General features: G+C 41.5%; 1 protein-coding gene across 7 annotated transcripts in view; it reads left to right on the top strand.

Annotated features, from left to right (window-relative positions):
* Nucleotides 1-12,865, top strand: part of MYO18A (myosin XVIIIA) — a 2,129,602-nt gene extending 2,116,737 nt beyond the window's left edge. For 5 of the 7 annotated variants that reach the window (XM_044054446.1, XM_044054441.1, XM_044054443.1 and 2 more), the window contains one exon: nucleotides 12,101-12,222. Coding sequence is in view for 2 of the 7 variants with exons in the window: in XM_044054445.1 (XP_043910380.1) it covers nucleotides 12,101-12,248 (148 nt within the window). In the remaining 5 variants the exon portion in view is untranslated. Of the gene's footprint in view, nucleotides 1-12,100 lie in introns of all 7 variants that reach the window. The other 2 variants (XM_044054445.1, XM_044054444.1) reach the window with 1 other exon arrangement.
* The last annotated feature ends 3,749 nt before the right edge of the window (nucleotides 12,866-16,614 follow it).

The following is a 16,614-nucleotide window of genomic DNA, read 5'->3' as shown; positions in this document are numbered from 1 at the left end:
AATCTTGAGGTTCTTAAGATCTGATTCTCAAAGATGTTATCAAAAATATGTCCCGGGTGCATACTCCCCCTATGCAGATAATGATTTCTCCAGGTTTTTTTTTTTATGAATTCCTGTACTGATACCTCTATCAGGATGCAGATGAATCTTTACATCCAGAAATTCTATGGTCTCCGAAGAATGTTTAACCACAAACTCTAGAAAATCAGTGCTCTCGTTGATAAAGTTGACAAAAAGGTCCAATTGTGTAGAGCTGCCTCTCCAAAGGATAAAGACATCATCCACAAAACGGCCATAGTACACTAGATATTGTTTCCAAGTGCTGGGTATCAGTTCATTATGTTCCCACTCAGCCAGAACCAAATTAGAGTAACTATTTGCACATGGGGTGCCCATAGCCACACCCCATGTCTGCAAATAGAAAGAATCCCCATACATAAAGATGTTATTTTCCAATACAAGTTCCAGCAAGGAACATATTGGTTCTACTTCCATACTGTTCCTTGCTAGGAAAGATCTTATTGCCTGTAGACCATAGTCATTCGGAATCACTGTAAACACTCTTGATGTCCATTGTCACTAGTAACATATCTTCATATTTCTTGAGGTCCTTAGTAACTAAAAAAGGGTTTTTCCAGAAAATCTCCTGAGTGAACTGATACCCAGCACTTGGAAACAGAAGAGGGGTTACCCCCAAGATTTTGTAGGCAGCATTATTCACAAAGTATATACACAATGGGGTGTTAAATATAAACCTTTATTAGGATCTGGTATACAGGAACAAACAGTTGAAAATAAAGGTGGAGGATGTAGAAATTATTCTAAAGCTTGCATTTTACAATACAATAGAAACACTGAATTGGTTCAGGAAGCCTTTGTAAAAAATTGGAACATTTTTAGGACCAAAAAGGAAATTTTAGAAAAGATAGGTTTTAAGCCTAAATTTGTTAACAAGGTAGGTTACAATATTAATCAGTTGTTGGAATTTAAAACAGATGAACGTAGTGAGATCAAACATGGTACTAGACCATGTGGTATGTGTACATATTGTACATATATAATGAAGGAATCTACAGTAGTGTTAAACAATAGTGTTATGAGTAAAGTGTTTTTTAAAAAGGGTAATTGCAACACAAGAGGGGTGGTTTAACATAAATAGTTTTTATACAAGGTTTTATTTATAAAATTGATTTATTTATTACAAAAATTGATTTAGTTTTTTTTATGTGAATATTTAATATTTTTGTGGCAATGTCTTTTTAAATCAATTAATTGTGATGTCACAGGACTTTCAGTATTTAAAAAGTTGATGAACAATGCATTGGTTTTATTTTTGAAGAAGTCTCATTTACGAGATGAAAGCGCTAAAATGATATAATAAAGTCTGTATTTTAATAGTAATATACTCCGTTTGTCCATACAAGTTTCCGTTTTTTGTGGTTTTGACAATACTTGGATAATTGCCTGATTCAGGTGGCCAGTCAGGAATTGCTACTTCAGCACCTGGCATTTGTAAAAGGACTTCTAACTTCAGTGGGATACACCATCAATGAAACGAAATCACAACTGGTGCCCAGTCAACAAATTATATTCCTGGGAGCAAGCTTGAACGCAACTTCCCAGATGGCATTCCTCACTCCAGAAAAGCAGGTCCATCTGACAAACTATTTCAAACTAATGTTCAGCAAAACCCAGCTATCTGCAAGGAAATACTGCAAGCCCTAGGGTTCATGGCCTCATGCATTCTGCTAATCCCATATGCAAGACTGCATATGAGGAAACTTCAATGGTACTTAAGTCTCTGGTGTCAACATTCTCAGGACCTGGAAGCAGTCATTCCTGTCATACCTTGTCTTAGGGCAGAGTTCCTTTGATGGGCAGAAGCATGCAACCACAACAAGGAACTTCCTTTCACTCAACCCCTCGCCACCCAAACCCTGACAACAGAAGCATCAGACTATGCATGGGGGGCTCACATGGCAGGCAAATGCATTTGAGGCAAATGGAGCCCAGAACAAATTCCCCTGCATATCAATCAAAAAGAGATGCTAGCTGTACAGATTGCTCTGACAGTCTTCAAATACCTTATCCTTCCCGGACAGCTCCTGATAAAGACAGACAACATCACAGTTATGTGGTACATAAACAAGCAGGGCGGGGCTCATTCTTTACCCACTCTGCAGGTTAGCCATGGCTCTGTGGAACACAGCCTTGAGCATCCAAGTGCACCTACAAGCTCAATTCCTGCTAGGCAAGCAAAATTCACTGGCAGACGACTTAAGCAGAAATCTACTGGACCCTCACGAGTGGAAACTGGACCCCATTTCATTCAAACTTCTAACCCAGAGGTGGGGAACACCGGAGGTGGACCTTTTTGCCTCCCCCCAAAACCACCAATTGAGCAAATTTTGCACCAGGAACCCTCACAACAGAGCCTGGAAGGTGGATGCACTATTCTTTACATGTGGAAAAACTCAATTTATGCCTTTCCTCCTCTGCCCCTCCTCTCAAGAGTACTACTCAAGATCAAACAGGACAGGCCAAGGGCAGTCCTTATTGCACCAGACTGGCCACTCCAGCACTGGTACCCACTCCTATGCAATCTGACAACAGTGCCACCCTGCCATCTGCATCACACACCTTCCCTGCTGTCTCAACAGGAGGGACAGATTTTGCATCAACAGCTGCAAACCTTAAACCTTGCAGCCTGGATTTTTCCCTAAATGCACCACCAGCATCCCTCAGAAAACAGGTGCTGGACGTCATCCTTGAGGCCAGAAGGCCTAGTACTAGGAAATCCTATTCTGAAAAGTGGAAAAGATATTGTTCTTGGAGTCATTCTCAAGGAAAGGACACAGCTGTGCCCAACTTACCTCAAATTATTGATTACCTAGCAGGGCTGCTCAACAGAGCCTGTCCTTCTTATCCATTAAGATTCATGCCTCTGCCATCTCAGCTCATTATAATACTGAGCCTCCTTTCTTTTTTCACACACTCATCAAACAGTTCCTGAGAGGAGCTAACAATTTAAGGCCCCCTAGGAGAGCTCCCACCCCAACCTGGGACCTTAACTTTGTACTGGAGAAGCTCCCCCCTCCCCCCTTTGAACATGCTGCTTCAGCAGAGTTAAAATTCATCTCTTGGAAATCAGCCTTACTTCCAGCTATTACTTCAGCAAGAAGAGTGTCTGAGTTACAGGCACTAATGGCAGTGGAGCACTTCATTATTTCCATGCTGACAGGGTTTCCCTTAGGACTAACCCTTCCTTTATGCCCAAGGTGGTATCCAGTGTATCTCTAAACCAATCCATCCATTTGCCAACCTTTTTCCCTAATCCTCAGAATAAAGGGGAAAGAATCCTGTACTCCTTGGACATGCACAGACAGCTCAGGTTCTACCTTGACAGGACTAAGCCTTTCAGAAAATCTGACCAGCTGCTAGTCAGCTTTGCTACAGGGGCAGAAGCCAAGGCCATTTCAAAGCAAACCATTTCCAAATGTATATCACACTGCATCCATTTCTGCTACAAGCACCATGGAAAACCTACCCCTCTGGGGATCAGAACTCATTCCACTAGAGCTACTTCAACCTCTACAGCATTTCTCAGGGGAGTCCCTACCAGGGACATCCTAGAAGCTGCAACCTGGAGTTCTGTACACACCTTCACCAAGCATTACCACTTACCTATATTTTCTAAATCCAGAGCTGGATTTGATACAGCAGTCTTACAAGGCCTGCTAGCCAGCCCTAACACCTCTTGACTGCCTCCACCCTTCCTCAGATTTGGGAATCAACCCAAGTGTGATGACTGCAACAGTGAAACATGAAGAACATAGTACAGTTGTGTACACTTACCAAAAATGTAGATGTTCGAGTGTATTCACAGTTGCAGTCCTGGTCCCCCCCCCCATCCCCCTGGTTTTCTATATCCTTTCTACCTATCCTCTTTATGGCCATCTTTTATGGCAGGGGTATTTGCTTTTACTGGAGGTGTTCCACACCAAGTAATAGCTTCCTATTTTGGGGGCTCCTGACATCTAAACTGATGTAATGGTGTTGGCTGCATGCTTTATACCCCTGATGACCTGACTTCATGGAAGAGGCGACATCAACTGACACAGAAATCCCAAGACACTGCTATTCGGGCCGACTGAGGGCTACCTGCAGGCAGATAACCCAAGTGTGATGACTGCAACAGTGAATACACTCCAACATCTACATTTATGGTAAGTGTACACAGCGGTACTTTACCTCTTGCCATGGTGACAGTCCAGGTTTAGGGATGCATTTGAGACTTTAGCAGCTAACACAGAGAGGGAGAGAGAGAGATTAGTAAATATTTCTATAGTAGCAGGTTCCAAGAGCTGGTGGTGGGAGGTAGCATAAAATACAGCAGACAAGGGCCATTTGGGACTACATTTTTATGGCCATTTCTATACATTTGAATAGACCGCTATCACAATCCAGTATTGTCGTCTCATGCACACCACTTAGCCTGTGGCTACCCAACATGAATTGCTCCACTGTTTTTATGTGGAAGCTTGGTCCATGTCAGTAAATAAATGATTTTCTGTCATCACTTCCCCCATCCCAATGATCAAGTTGTAGATGTTCTTCGTGTTTCACTGTTGCAGTCATTACATTTGGGTTATCTGCTTGCAGTAGCCCTCAGTCGGCTTGATTAACAAAGACTTGGGTCCTGCGTCAGTTGCTGTCCCTTTTTCCATGACATCAGGTCGTCAGTATAAAACATGCAGCCGATGCCATTATATCAGTCTTTCTTGCCGTGCGGTGCCCGAAGCAGAAGCAGTTTGCAAGTGCCAGTCGGCCGACTCCTGAAATTTTCATTTTTGAGTTTCAGAACCGAAGTCTTCAACTAAAGCTAAGTACCCCGTTGGGGAAACTTTTTCTTGATCCTTACCGATGTCAGTAAAAGTTAATAATTGCATTACTTGTGAAAAGCAAATACCTCACAAAGATTTTCATTCGTACTGTATTCCTTGCCTATGCCCTGACCACGACATACCTTGCTGTTGGTTTTGTGCTTTATTCAATCAGTGCACTCCGTCGTCGGTATATTTTCCCTTCTAAATATTTTGGTTCTCGGTTTAATTATCCAGAAATGTCGTTGGTAAGCCATCCAACTACCGGGATTCCAAAAAAACACAAAGATAAAGACAGAGACAGGCCGCCAAGGTCCAAAGCTGCCGACGACGCTTCTCCTAAGCCAGTCGCCAGTTCGCCGGTACTCAGTGAGGTGCTTTCGCAGCTCCTGATACCCGCTACTTCTGACTCGCAGGCCTCTACTGAGACCCATTCGGAGTCCAGTATGCCGCAAGATGCTTCAACTGTGGATCCTGCAGTTGTCTCTACCTTGGATGGGTCCAGAGCCGCTGTGCAGGCACCGGCTTCTGAGGGTGTATTCAGGCCTATGGACTTGCATATTAAACCGACGCTTCCTTCTTCATTTAGGCCAAAATCTCAAACCATGCTTAAGAAACCGATGTCCAGGCTGCATGTTCAGGCCTCTATGCCTAAAAAACAAATGATAAGAATGGCATCTTATAACTCTAATCAGGGGAAGCCAAACCCCCCCCTCCCTTTCTAAGAGACCTAGGACTGAAGTTGTTTATGAATCTTCTGACCAGGATTCTGATTTTTCTGATGATCTGGATTTACCCTTATCTGCTTATGAGGATTCTGATGCAGATGACTGTATTCCCTCTGCTTCCCCTCCAGAGGATTTTTCTTTTGGTGAAACCTTACATACTCTAAGGGATCGTTTCCACTGGGAAAGCCAGGATTTTTCTGATTCAAAAAAGAGGCTTAGGGATTTCTTACTCCTGCCTCAGCATAGGCCTTTAGCTATACCTCCTGTACTAGACACTGTTGATGATGCCTTTTCGGAATCTAGTTTGGCCCCTGATTCTTTGCCTCCTGCTCCCAGAAAACCTGTTAGATATTACAGGGTTCCTGATTCTCACAAGTTCCTTTTTAAAAATCCTATTGCGGCTCCACAGACTATTTCACAGGGACCCAAGGGCATTAAGGCTTCTACTGCTAAAAATCCTAACCCTTCTGATAGAGATTCCAGGGCTCTGGATAGATGGGGTAAGAAAGTTTACACTTCTGCAACCTTAGCCATTAGGGCTTTAAACTGCCAGTTTCATATGTTAAAGTATCAACAACATGTTATTGGATTGCTTAAACAGAAAATGATGTTGATTCCTGACTGTGCTGAAAATAAAGAGTTACAGGATTTAATGCATTCTGAAGAACAGGTTGGAAAACATACTTTGCAATGTGGATTTGATTCATTAGAGGCCTCTTGCAGGGCTGATGTAACTGGGTCTGTGTTCAGAAGGGGTCTATATTAGAACACCGAACATTCAAAATGTTGAGTGTTCTAAAATCGAACCCTACCAATCGAAAATACTAAACATCGAAAATTCAGAACAGCGAATTTTTTCCTAGGGAAAAAAATTCACTGTTCCAAAACACATACACACAGCACTAGCACACCAAACAAACAGCAATCCACACACATATACCTAAACTGTTACCCCTAACCCTACACTAAACTATACACACACCACTAACTATCCACATACCTTAACCCAATCCCTAACCCTATGGTCCATCTCTATCGCACACTCACCTCACCCCACGCCCTAACCCTAACTCACCTACCCCGCCCTAACCCTCACATCCACACAATCGCACACTTACCTGACCCGCGCCCTAACCCACCTAACCCACCCTAACCCTCACATCAACACAATCGCATACATACCTGACCCGCTCCCTAACCCTAACTCACCTAACCCGCCCTAACCCTCATGCCCACACAATCGCACACATACCTGACCTGCACCCTAACCCTAACTAACCTAACCCACACTCAATCGCACACTTACCTGAACACGAACCATAACTTTCCACCAGAGCGCTGAAAATACCTAAGAAACAGAAACGGACAACTGAATTCTTTCCCTAGGAAAAAATTTGGTTATCTGTTTCTTCGATATTTTCAGCGTTCGCTGAAAACGGGTCAGTATTAGAAAACTCGACATTTTAAATGTTCGGTGTTCTACTATAGTCCCTTCAGAAGGCATGCTTGGCTTAAGGAGCAGTCATTGCCTGATCATGTTAAAGCTAAATTTTTGGATGCTCCCTTAAATCAGGACCGCCTGTTTGGCAACAAGGCTGAGGAAGTTCTTAAAAAGTTGGAAGATAAAGCTAAATCTATGCAAACTGTTAAAGATTTCTTACAAGTTCAGCCTCCTAGATTTAGTAGGCACAGGCCCTCTAAAACTTGGTCCTTTCCAGCCTCTTCCAGGTCTTCTCAAGCCAAACCCAGACACACCAGAAACCCCAGGTTTCAGTCCCAAGGGACACACAAGACTAGGCAGTGGGGGGTTTCTGCACCCAAATCTGGGAGTAGTAAGACTCCCCCTATGGAAAACAGTCTCAATGACTTGCTTTTAAAACTTCCAAGCACTTCCCAACTGAATGCTCCTTTAGGCAGAAAGATTGGTCTGCAGGCCAAGAACTGGGAACTCATTACTCAGGACAAATGGATTTTACATATAGTGTCCCAAGGATACAGATTTCACTTCCACACATTACCAACACCAAGCGGGAGGCCAGATCTGCCCCCAAATCAGTGGGCAGAGGCCCAAAATTAAGTACTCTCTCTCTTAAACATGGGGGCTATTCAGTTGGTACCAGAAGAGGAAAAGGGACAAGGTTTCTATTCAAGACTTTTCCTGGTACCCAGAAACGGCAATACATGGCATTCTATCCTGGACCTTTCTACCCTAAACACCTTTCTGGTGATTCCAAATTTCAGAATGCTGACTCTTCACCAGCTGCTTCCTATGCTAAGCAAGGATGCATGGTTGGCAGCACTAGACTTAAAGGAAGCATAGCTGCACATCCCTATCAGGGAGTCTTGCAGAAGATACCTATGCTTCAAAGCAGGCTACATGCACTATCAGTTCTCTGCACTGCCCTTTGGCTTATCTACTGCACCCAGGGTATTCACAAAGTGCCTAGCTCCAGTCATTGCATTTTGCAGGCAAAGAAATATTCAAAAATATCCATACCTGGACGATTGTCTAATTCAGGCAGAAAGCAAGGAGATTCTTTTGGATCCTGGCCTTTGTTCAACAGGTACTGACTTGTCTGGGGTTCACCATAAAAAAAAAAGAAATCAAACCTGGTACCCTGTCAACAATATATATTCCTGGGAGCAAGCTTGAATATAACTTCCCAAATAGCTTTCCTCACACCAGAGAAACGGATTCATTTGACAACTTACTTCAAACAAGTGGCCACAAAAACACAGCTATCTGCAAGGCAAATACTGCAAGCCTTGGGGTTCATGGTCTCCTGCATTCTTCTAATTCCATATGCAAGGCTGCATATGAGGAAACTACAATGGTGTCTCAAAAGCCTATGGTGTCAAAATTCACAGGATCTAGAAGCAAGGATTCCAATCATACCTTGCCTGTGCCTAGAGTTCCATTGGTGGGCAGAGGCCTGCCACGAAAACAGGGGACTACCATTCACATTATCCCCTGCCACCCAAATCTTAACAACAGACACATTAGACTTTGCATGCAATGTTAGCTGTACAGAATGCTCTGACAGCCTTCAAGGACCACATTCTTCCAGGACAACTAATGGTAAAGACGGACAACACCATTGTCATGTGGTATATAAACAAGCAGGGGGATACACATTCTTACCCCCCTCTGCAGACTAGCCATGGCTTTGTGGAACACAGCCTTGAGCTACCAAGTGAATCTACAAGCTCAATTCCTGCCAGGAAAACTAAATACACTGGCAGACTGACTAAGCAGAAACCTCATGGACCCACACAAGTGGAAACTGGAACCAAGGATTTTCAACATGTTGACAAGCAAATGTGGGAGCCCAGATTAGAGACCTGTTTGCCTCCCCCCAGAACCATCAACTGGACAAATTTTGCACAAGGATTTCCCACAAGCTAGCTTGGAAAGTGGATGCTCTAGCCTTCAGCTGGAACAACCTATTAGTTTATGCCTCTCCTCTGCTCTCCAAGGTACTACTAAAGATCAATCAGGACAAGGACGATTTTAATTGCACCAGACTGGCCTCGCCAACACTGGTACCCACTCTTGCGCAGTGTGTCATGCTTGGCTCCATGGCATCTGCCTCAGACTCCTTCCCTGTTATCTCAGCAGGAGAACAAGATTCTAAACCCTCAGCTGCAAACCCTGAACCTAGCAGCCTGGCTAATTACCTAATCTGTCCTTTACCATCCCTCAGTAAATCAGTGATGGATATCATTTTAGAGGCAAGATGCCCTAGTACTAGAAAATCTTATGCCGCAAAATGGAAAAGATTTTGTGCCTGGAACCAATCTCAAGGAATGAACGCAGCAGCACCCAATTTACCTCAGATTCTACAATACTTGACTGAGATGCTTCATAAGGGCTTGTTCTTTTCCTCCATCAAAATTCATGCCTCAGCCATTTCAGCTCATTATAGCACAGAGCCTCCCCTGTTCTCTCACCCACTGCTCAAGCAGTTCCTCAGAGGGGCCAAAAATTTAAGGCCGCTCAGGAGAGCTCCATCTCCAGCCTGGGATCTAAACTTTGTCTTGGAGAAACTCAGTCTTCCTCCTTTCGAGCCAGCTGTTACTGCAGATTTAAAATTTCTTTCCTGGAAAACAGATTTCCTTTTAGCCATCACTTCTGCAAGAAGGATGTCTGAATTACAGGCCCTTACGGCAGTGGAACCTTTCGTCATCTTTCATGTGGACAGGGTGTTCCTCAGAACCAATCCCTCCTTCATGCCCAAGGTGGTATCCAGTGTGGCTCTTAATCAGACCATTCATTTGCCTACCTTCTTTCCTAACCCACAGAACAAAGGGGAATGGATACTGCATTCTTTAGATGTGCACAGACAGCTTAGACTCTTCTTGGACAGGACTAAACCTCAAAGGAAATCTGAACAACTGCTGGTGGCATTTGCTGCAGCGACAGACGGGAAAGTTATTTCAAAACAAACCATTTCAAAATGGATAGGCCACTGCATTCATTTCTGCTATAAGCACCATGGAAAACCTATCCCACAGGGCATCAGACCCCATTCAACCAGGGCTGCATCTACTTCTACATCCTTTCTCAGTGGCGTCCCTACTAGGTACATCCTAGAAGCTGCTACCTGGAGTTCTGTACATACTTTCACCAAGCATTATCATTTGCCAATTTTCTGTAAATCCAGAGCTGGTTTTGCCACTGCTATCTTGCAGGGCTTTATAGCTGGTCCTAATTCTATTTAAATTCCTCCTCCCAACCTTAGCTTTGGGAATCTACCCAAATGTAATGACTGCAGCAGTGAAACATGAAGAACATAGTGCAGTTGTGTACACTTACCATAAATGTAGGTGTTCAAATGTATTCACTGTTGCAGTCCTGGTTACCCTCCCTCCAGCCCCCTTTCTTCTTTTGGCTATACCTCTACTCTCATTTACTGTGCTCAAAAAGCTTTTTGGTGTGGTTGCTTTTTTGTTAGAGGTATATCCTGGTATTTATAGATTTAATTGCTTCCCATTAGGGGCACCTGACATCTGGGGCAAGAAAAACTGAAGCAATGGAGTTGGCTGCATGTTTTATACCCCTGACGACCTGACGTCATGGAAGAAGGGACAGCAACCAATGCAGGACCCAAGACTTTGTTAATCAGGCCGACTGAGGGCTACTGCAAGCAGATAACCCAAATGTAATGACTGCAACAGTGAATACACTTGAACATCTACATTTATGGTAAGTGTACACAACTGTACTTTTCTTGGTATTCTGCATTTCTTCTTATAAAAGATGCCACCTGCCATCCTGATCTTTGTTTCAGTTAAAGTACATTAAAGTTTGTATCACATCTTCCCTTTCCCATCCTTTCTTTTTCCTTGTGCGAGTGCTTGTTACCTTCTTTTAATCTCTCATTCTCTGTTGCATTTTGGTGCTAATCGTGCTGTTTTATTTTGTCTTCACACCCTCGCCTCTCTCTGAATCCTTACAAACTGTGTAGCTGCGCACAGTGTTTGAGATGCAGCTTCTGCATGTGTATGCATAAGAAGTAACAGCCGCTACTTTCTGGTGATGATTTCTCCAGTTATACATTCAGAGGTTCCCTAGGTTTTCTTATTGCATTTATAGCATCATATGAAGTAAAGATAATGTCCATGCTTGTTGGCAGGATGTGCTCCCTTCTTATATTTTTTTTCTGAAGTGCATTACTTTAATTTAAGGTGTGCTTATTTAGATTAGTCTTTTTTCATTCCCTTCACATTGTCCTCTGTTGCCTACAGGCTGCCAACATTTTTGTCATCCGTTGAGAGACTTATTCCTTTCAACCCCTGTACACTCTTATTGATAACCCTAACACAGTTACAGCAATGGTTTGTCTGCTGTCTTGCAGAGTTTAGGTAGCAGGCATGCTAGTCCCATTGCAAGGGGACTAGATTCCACATTCTTCTGACTTGGAGCCCTTTCCATTTAGGAAGAGATCAAATGTTACATTTATTGCATACCGATGTTTCAGAGAAAATTTGGAGGAAAAACAATTTTGAATTGCATGATAATGGCCTAATCTGCTGCAAACATCATCATCATCTGCACTATGGATTATATATTCAGAGAAGTACAGCACGTATTATGCAGTTTGAGTCTCATTCTGAAGGACAGCACTTGGGAAAAAATGGGAATGGAACAATGCATTCACTGTTTCCAATTGACCAGCTGATTACAGCATGCTCCTTTTCGAAAACTCTCTCTCTAGTATGTTAGCTGTGAAGAACAGCAATAAGTAATTTAGTACAGTAAGCATCCACAGTTAAATCAGGTTCATCAAGCCCTATGAAGCATTATTAGAAGAGTAATTAATCAAAAAAGAAATATTTTAATTTATTAGAATTTTTTTATGTTAATAGGATTTTCATTGTTGCTGGGGGCTGAAGAGTTGTTTGAACATTTTAACTACGTTTTATTATATTTTTTAAGTAATGATAATTAAGGTTCTGACATTTCTTCTGCTTTATCTTTTCAAACAGCCCCCCATCGTATCGTAAAAATATAAGCCTTTCCAAATCAGATGAGGAGCAAGATGACGATGATTCCACATATAAGCCAAAATATTCAAGCCGATCTTTCTTGAGTGATAGTGACACTGAATCCAGACCATCAGAAACAACAGCATAATATCAGTGACAGGACATTTATATGGCACAACACTAACCTCAGCCTGTGAAGGAATGGCGATGTCTAGCCAGTTCATTGCCACTGCTTCCCTCTGGCCCTTCCCAGAAGTTTCATCCTGCAGAACTGGACCTGACTGAGCCAAAGGATGTGTCTAAACTTTACTTGCAGCTTGGAAACTGCATGGGGCAAGAGTTGCATTGTGATGAAAAAAAAATTATACTTTGTTTTACTGAAATTGCAGTCAGTAAATCTTGCATGATGGAAAATGGTAAAATACAACTGAAGCCATAATCTGGAAGCGAAAGAAGAAATACATGTGTAACCTAAAATGGATTGTGGAAATGTTCCTGTAATCAGTTTTAATCGGGAAACAACAGGAAGTCCAGCTGGCTGTTTGCTGAATTATAAGATTCAGATCATCTGACAAGTCTGTCTCCCCATTGAAAAAAATGATACCTTCAATGAAGCCAAGGGGAATGAGTAGAATTTCACGATGTGCTGCTGTTTGTTGTTTTAAGACTTCAGTTTTCCTTTCCATGAAACTTACTTTGCTTGATTGACAGAATTCATAGAATGATTATCGTTGTCTCGCACAAAAAGGCAGCTTTTAAACTCTATCCATTTTTTGTCCATTTTAACATAGTAGTTTAATTTAGCTGAGCCAAAGTCTATTTCTCATTTGGTTTATGTACGTCATCTGGCTATTTATTCTGTGCTGGGTTCTCAAAAAGAAAGATAAAAAAAAGAGGAGACTCTCTTTTATTGCAGCTGCCCATCTGGCATTCAACTGTTCCACACTGTACACATCTGACTGTGGAGTATGCTGGTTCTTGAACAGGGTTTATGCTTTTTTTGATTGATATTTTATTACATTAGTATGTATATTTCCCAAAGGTCAGCGCGCTGAAAACGTTTGGTCATATAGCTAAAAATGCTTATAGTTTACATTTGGGATGAGGGAATATAAATTTCATTGGCACTATACAGTTTCTCCCTAATATGTGGGGAGTTCTGTGTTTAGGGTTTCCTTTTTTGCTTTTATGACATCTATATTTTCCTGTAGTTTTCTAAGAGTACTTTTTTGCTCCTCCATTGCCGTTGTTCTTAATGCATACTGGTGACAGGAATGTATTGCATCTTTTGAGTTTATGGTCAGTAATGCCTTTCCTTTCCAGTCCTGTCCTGACTCAATGGCTTAATATTCACCAGCTCTCAATGCATTCTTAGTTTTATTTTAGGTGCACATGAGGGATAGCTTACTTAAGGGCAGCCATGGTGGTGCAGCAGTTAGCGTTGCCGCCTCACAGCAAGAGGTTCTCCGGTTCGATCCTCGGCTGGGGTGCCTTCTGTGGAGTCTGCATGTCCTCCCTGTGATCGCGTGGGTTTCCCTGGGTTCTCCGGTTTCCTCCCACATCCCAAAGACATGCTGTAGGTGGATTGGATACACTAAATTGGCCCTAGGTGTGAGTGCATGCATGTGTGTGCCTTCTGTGGAAGGTTGGGCGCCGGGCTGGCAACTCGACACTGTAAAACTCCACTGCCAATCATGAGCGGACGGTGATCCGCTGTGGCGACCCCTAACCGGGAAAAAGCCGAAAGAAGAAGAAGATGAGGGATAGCTTACTTCATTGTAGTACCACAGTAGATCATTACAAAAATATGGAGGGCCAGAACTCTGTAGGACACTTCAGCTTTTGGCACTGTTGCATTTTAACCACTAATTTACAAAAAATAGGGGGTTGGGTGCCATAAGTATCCAGCTTCTCTACCTTTTTCTCCTCATACCATCTCAATTAAACAGATCTCCTAACTCGGTCTTGACCCCTAATTGCCTCAAATTGGTGGAGGCATTCTTGATTTCAGCTTTTCAGGAGCTGTATTATGCAGAATAAAAGATAACTTCCAGAGTAGTTAGCAGGCAGGATCTGCTGGTTTCCCTTATTTACTTCATTAAGAAGAGAAAGGTACAAGTCTCTATGATCTTCCATTCCAGTTCTGTTGTGACAGATGAGTTACTGTGCTAATCAGCAATGCCATGCTTTGCAGAGCCTTTTGAGTGTATAAGGTCTTACATTTGTGGTATTTTCGGGGGAATGTGGGAGTTTAAAACTATTGCCTGTGTAAGTAAAACCTTCTTGACTTATGAGAAAAATTAGTTTTATTGTTTTTGCTTAAGATGATAAATGCATATTTTATTTTTCTCTGAAATCTATTATCCTGCATAAGTAGTTTTAAAGTAAAAATGTCCCAATTATTTTCTACGTAGTTCTTTATCACTTACAGAAAAGTAATATTTAGCATCTGAAAAGGTGTGCTGCATGGTATTTAATGTTTTCATGTAGCTGGTAACTTTATTTTCATTATTGATAAAGCTGTTTTCTATTAAAATATTAATTTTTGTCCACTACAATACCTTATATAAAAAGTCAGATATAAAGCATAGTCTGTAATTGGCTGGTTGGCCCATTTCACATGGGTAAAATAAGCTGTACCCATGCAAGGGATGTCAGCCTGTCATCCTTGGCAGCAATTTTTAGTTTTCACTCTTTAAGTAGGCAGTGTTGATCTTTATCAAATCAGCATGTGAAATGTTTTGTAGTGTACACTCAGATGCGCAGGTGAAGTATGCTAGCATTATGCTAGGGCATAGAACTTTCAGTCAGACTTGGCTGGTGATGGTGGTTGATCAGTTGTAGGATGACCAATATAGACTCCTTAGATTCAATTATACTGTTTCATTTCACTCGGTGGACAAACTGTAATCATGCTGCATTAAATTATCCCACCTCTACTGAATCCACTACCTTTAGGGGTGTGTTCTATGTATCCCAACCCTCTTAAGTGAAAAAAAATCCTCATATCTGCCCCCAGACCCCTTAAGTTGTTTGTAAGAAGACTAAAATACAAGCTGTAGTAGTAGAAGTAACAATGATGCACAAAGAACATGAGTTAAATTAAGACTTACAAGAGGAACTATTTTGTGATGTCATTACATTTAAATTGGATGACAAAAACTGTTTAAGTTGTTGAGAGCATTGCATAAAAGCAGCAAACTACTCCTGGGTGTTGATTATAATGGAATTCCATTATCCATGGTGTGTGGTAACTTTTTCAGTACGTTAGCATCAGTAGTGTATGTTAATCTAATATTTAAAAACAAAACAGTGTAAGAAACTTCTCTGTGTGGAAGGTTTTCAGTCCATATATCTCTAGTTAATCACTGTATATTAATCAGATGAGACAGTAGTAGGAGAAGTAGCGAACTTAAACTCATCTAAAGTAAAAAAAAAAAAAATAATAAGTAAATATATAATTTGAAATATTGTACAGAATTACTAAGTATTCGAAAGTAATCCAAGCAAGGCACAGAGAAGTTTGCTACTTGTAGTACTGTTGTCTGATCTGATTAATATACAGTGATTAACTAGAGATACATGGACTGAAACTCTCCCACACAGAGAAGTTTCTTTCACTGTTTTGTTTTTGGACTCACTATACTTGTTTAGTGGATTGTTTGAGACTTCGGGGATACCACAGAGATTACTTGTTGTTTTAATCTAGTATTTACTCTCCACACCCTCACTGCAAAGTTTTTTAGTGTACTAACAGCAAAAGCAGCGTGCGCAGATGAAGTGTGAATGCTTCGATTTGTACTTTCCCTTATTTTGGAGAAATTATGTTTTTGCTATCAGAACAAATTCAGGCTATATCATATTGGTTTCAGTTCAATAGCAGGTTCATCATCCTGTTCCCAGCTTTTGATGCCGAAGTATAGAGGTATCTTATGAAAATGTACCTATTTATAGATTTCCCACTCTCTGTGCTACCTAGTAGACCCTTTTCAAAAATAGTTGACATTGGTGTACTTTCATGTCTGTCATCTTCACTGGTGGGTCAGTGTTACAGATTCATTTACCATTTTAGATTTTTAGGTTTCACAGGATGTGGTGATGTAGGACAGCAAAGGGAAAAATATAAGGTTTTGTAGCACCTTGAACTACATGTAAATTTATAAACATCTCAAGGAAGACACTTACCTAGTGCTTGATGCATCAGCAGTGTATGCCTCCCTTCAATGCATCACCGTAAAATATCTTTTGAAATCCTAAGAACAGTAATTGTGATCCATGGAACAGTGGAAATTGAGGTACACATGAGAGGAATAGATACAAAGTCTGAGGTTGTAATAGTCTCAGAGTTAGTATGTGTGTGTGTGTGTGTGTGTGTGCGTATATATATATATATATATATATATATATATATATATATATATATAGATATATATATATATATATATAGATATATACGCACACATATAGGCAGCAAAGGTGTGTGGGTGCAGCCCCCCTTCCCCATATTGACGGGT

Source organism: Protopterus annectens, chromosome 13.part0 (genome assembly GCF_019279795.1).
Source record: "Protopterus annectens isolate FY-2018-M chromosome 13.part0, PAN1.0, whole genome shotgun sequence".
NCBI lineage: Eukaryota > Metazoa > Chordata > Ceratodontiformes > Protopteridae > Protopterus > Protopterus annectens.
Note: the sequence above shows the minus strand (reverse complement) of the source record. Positions and strands in the feature narration are given on the sequence as shown.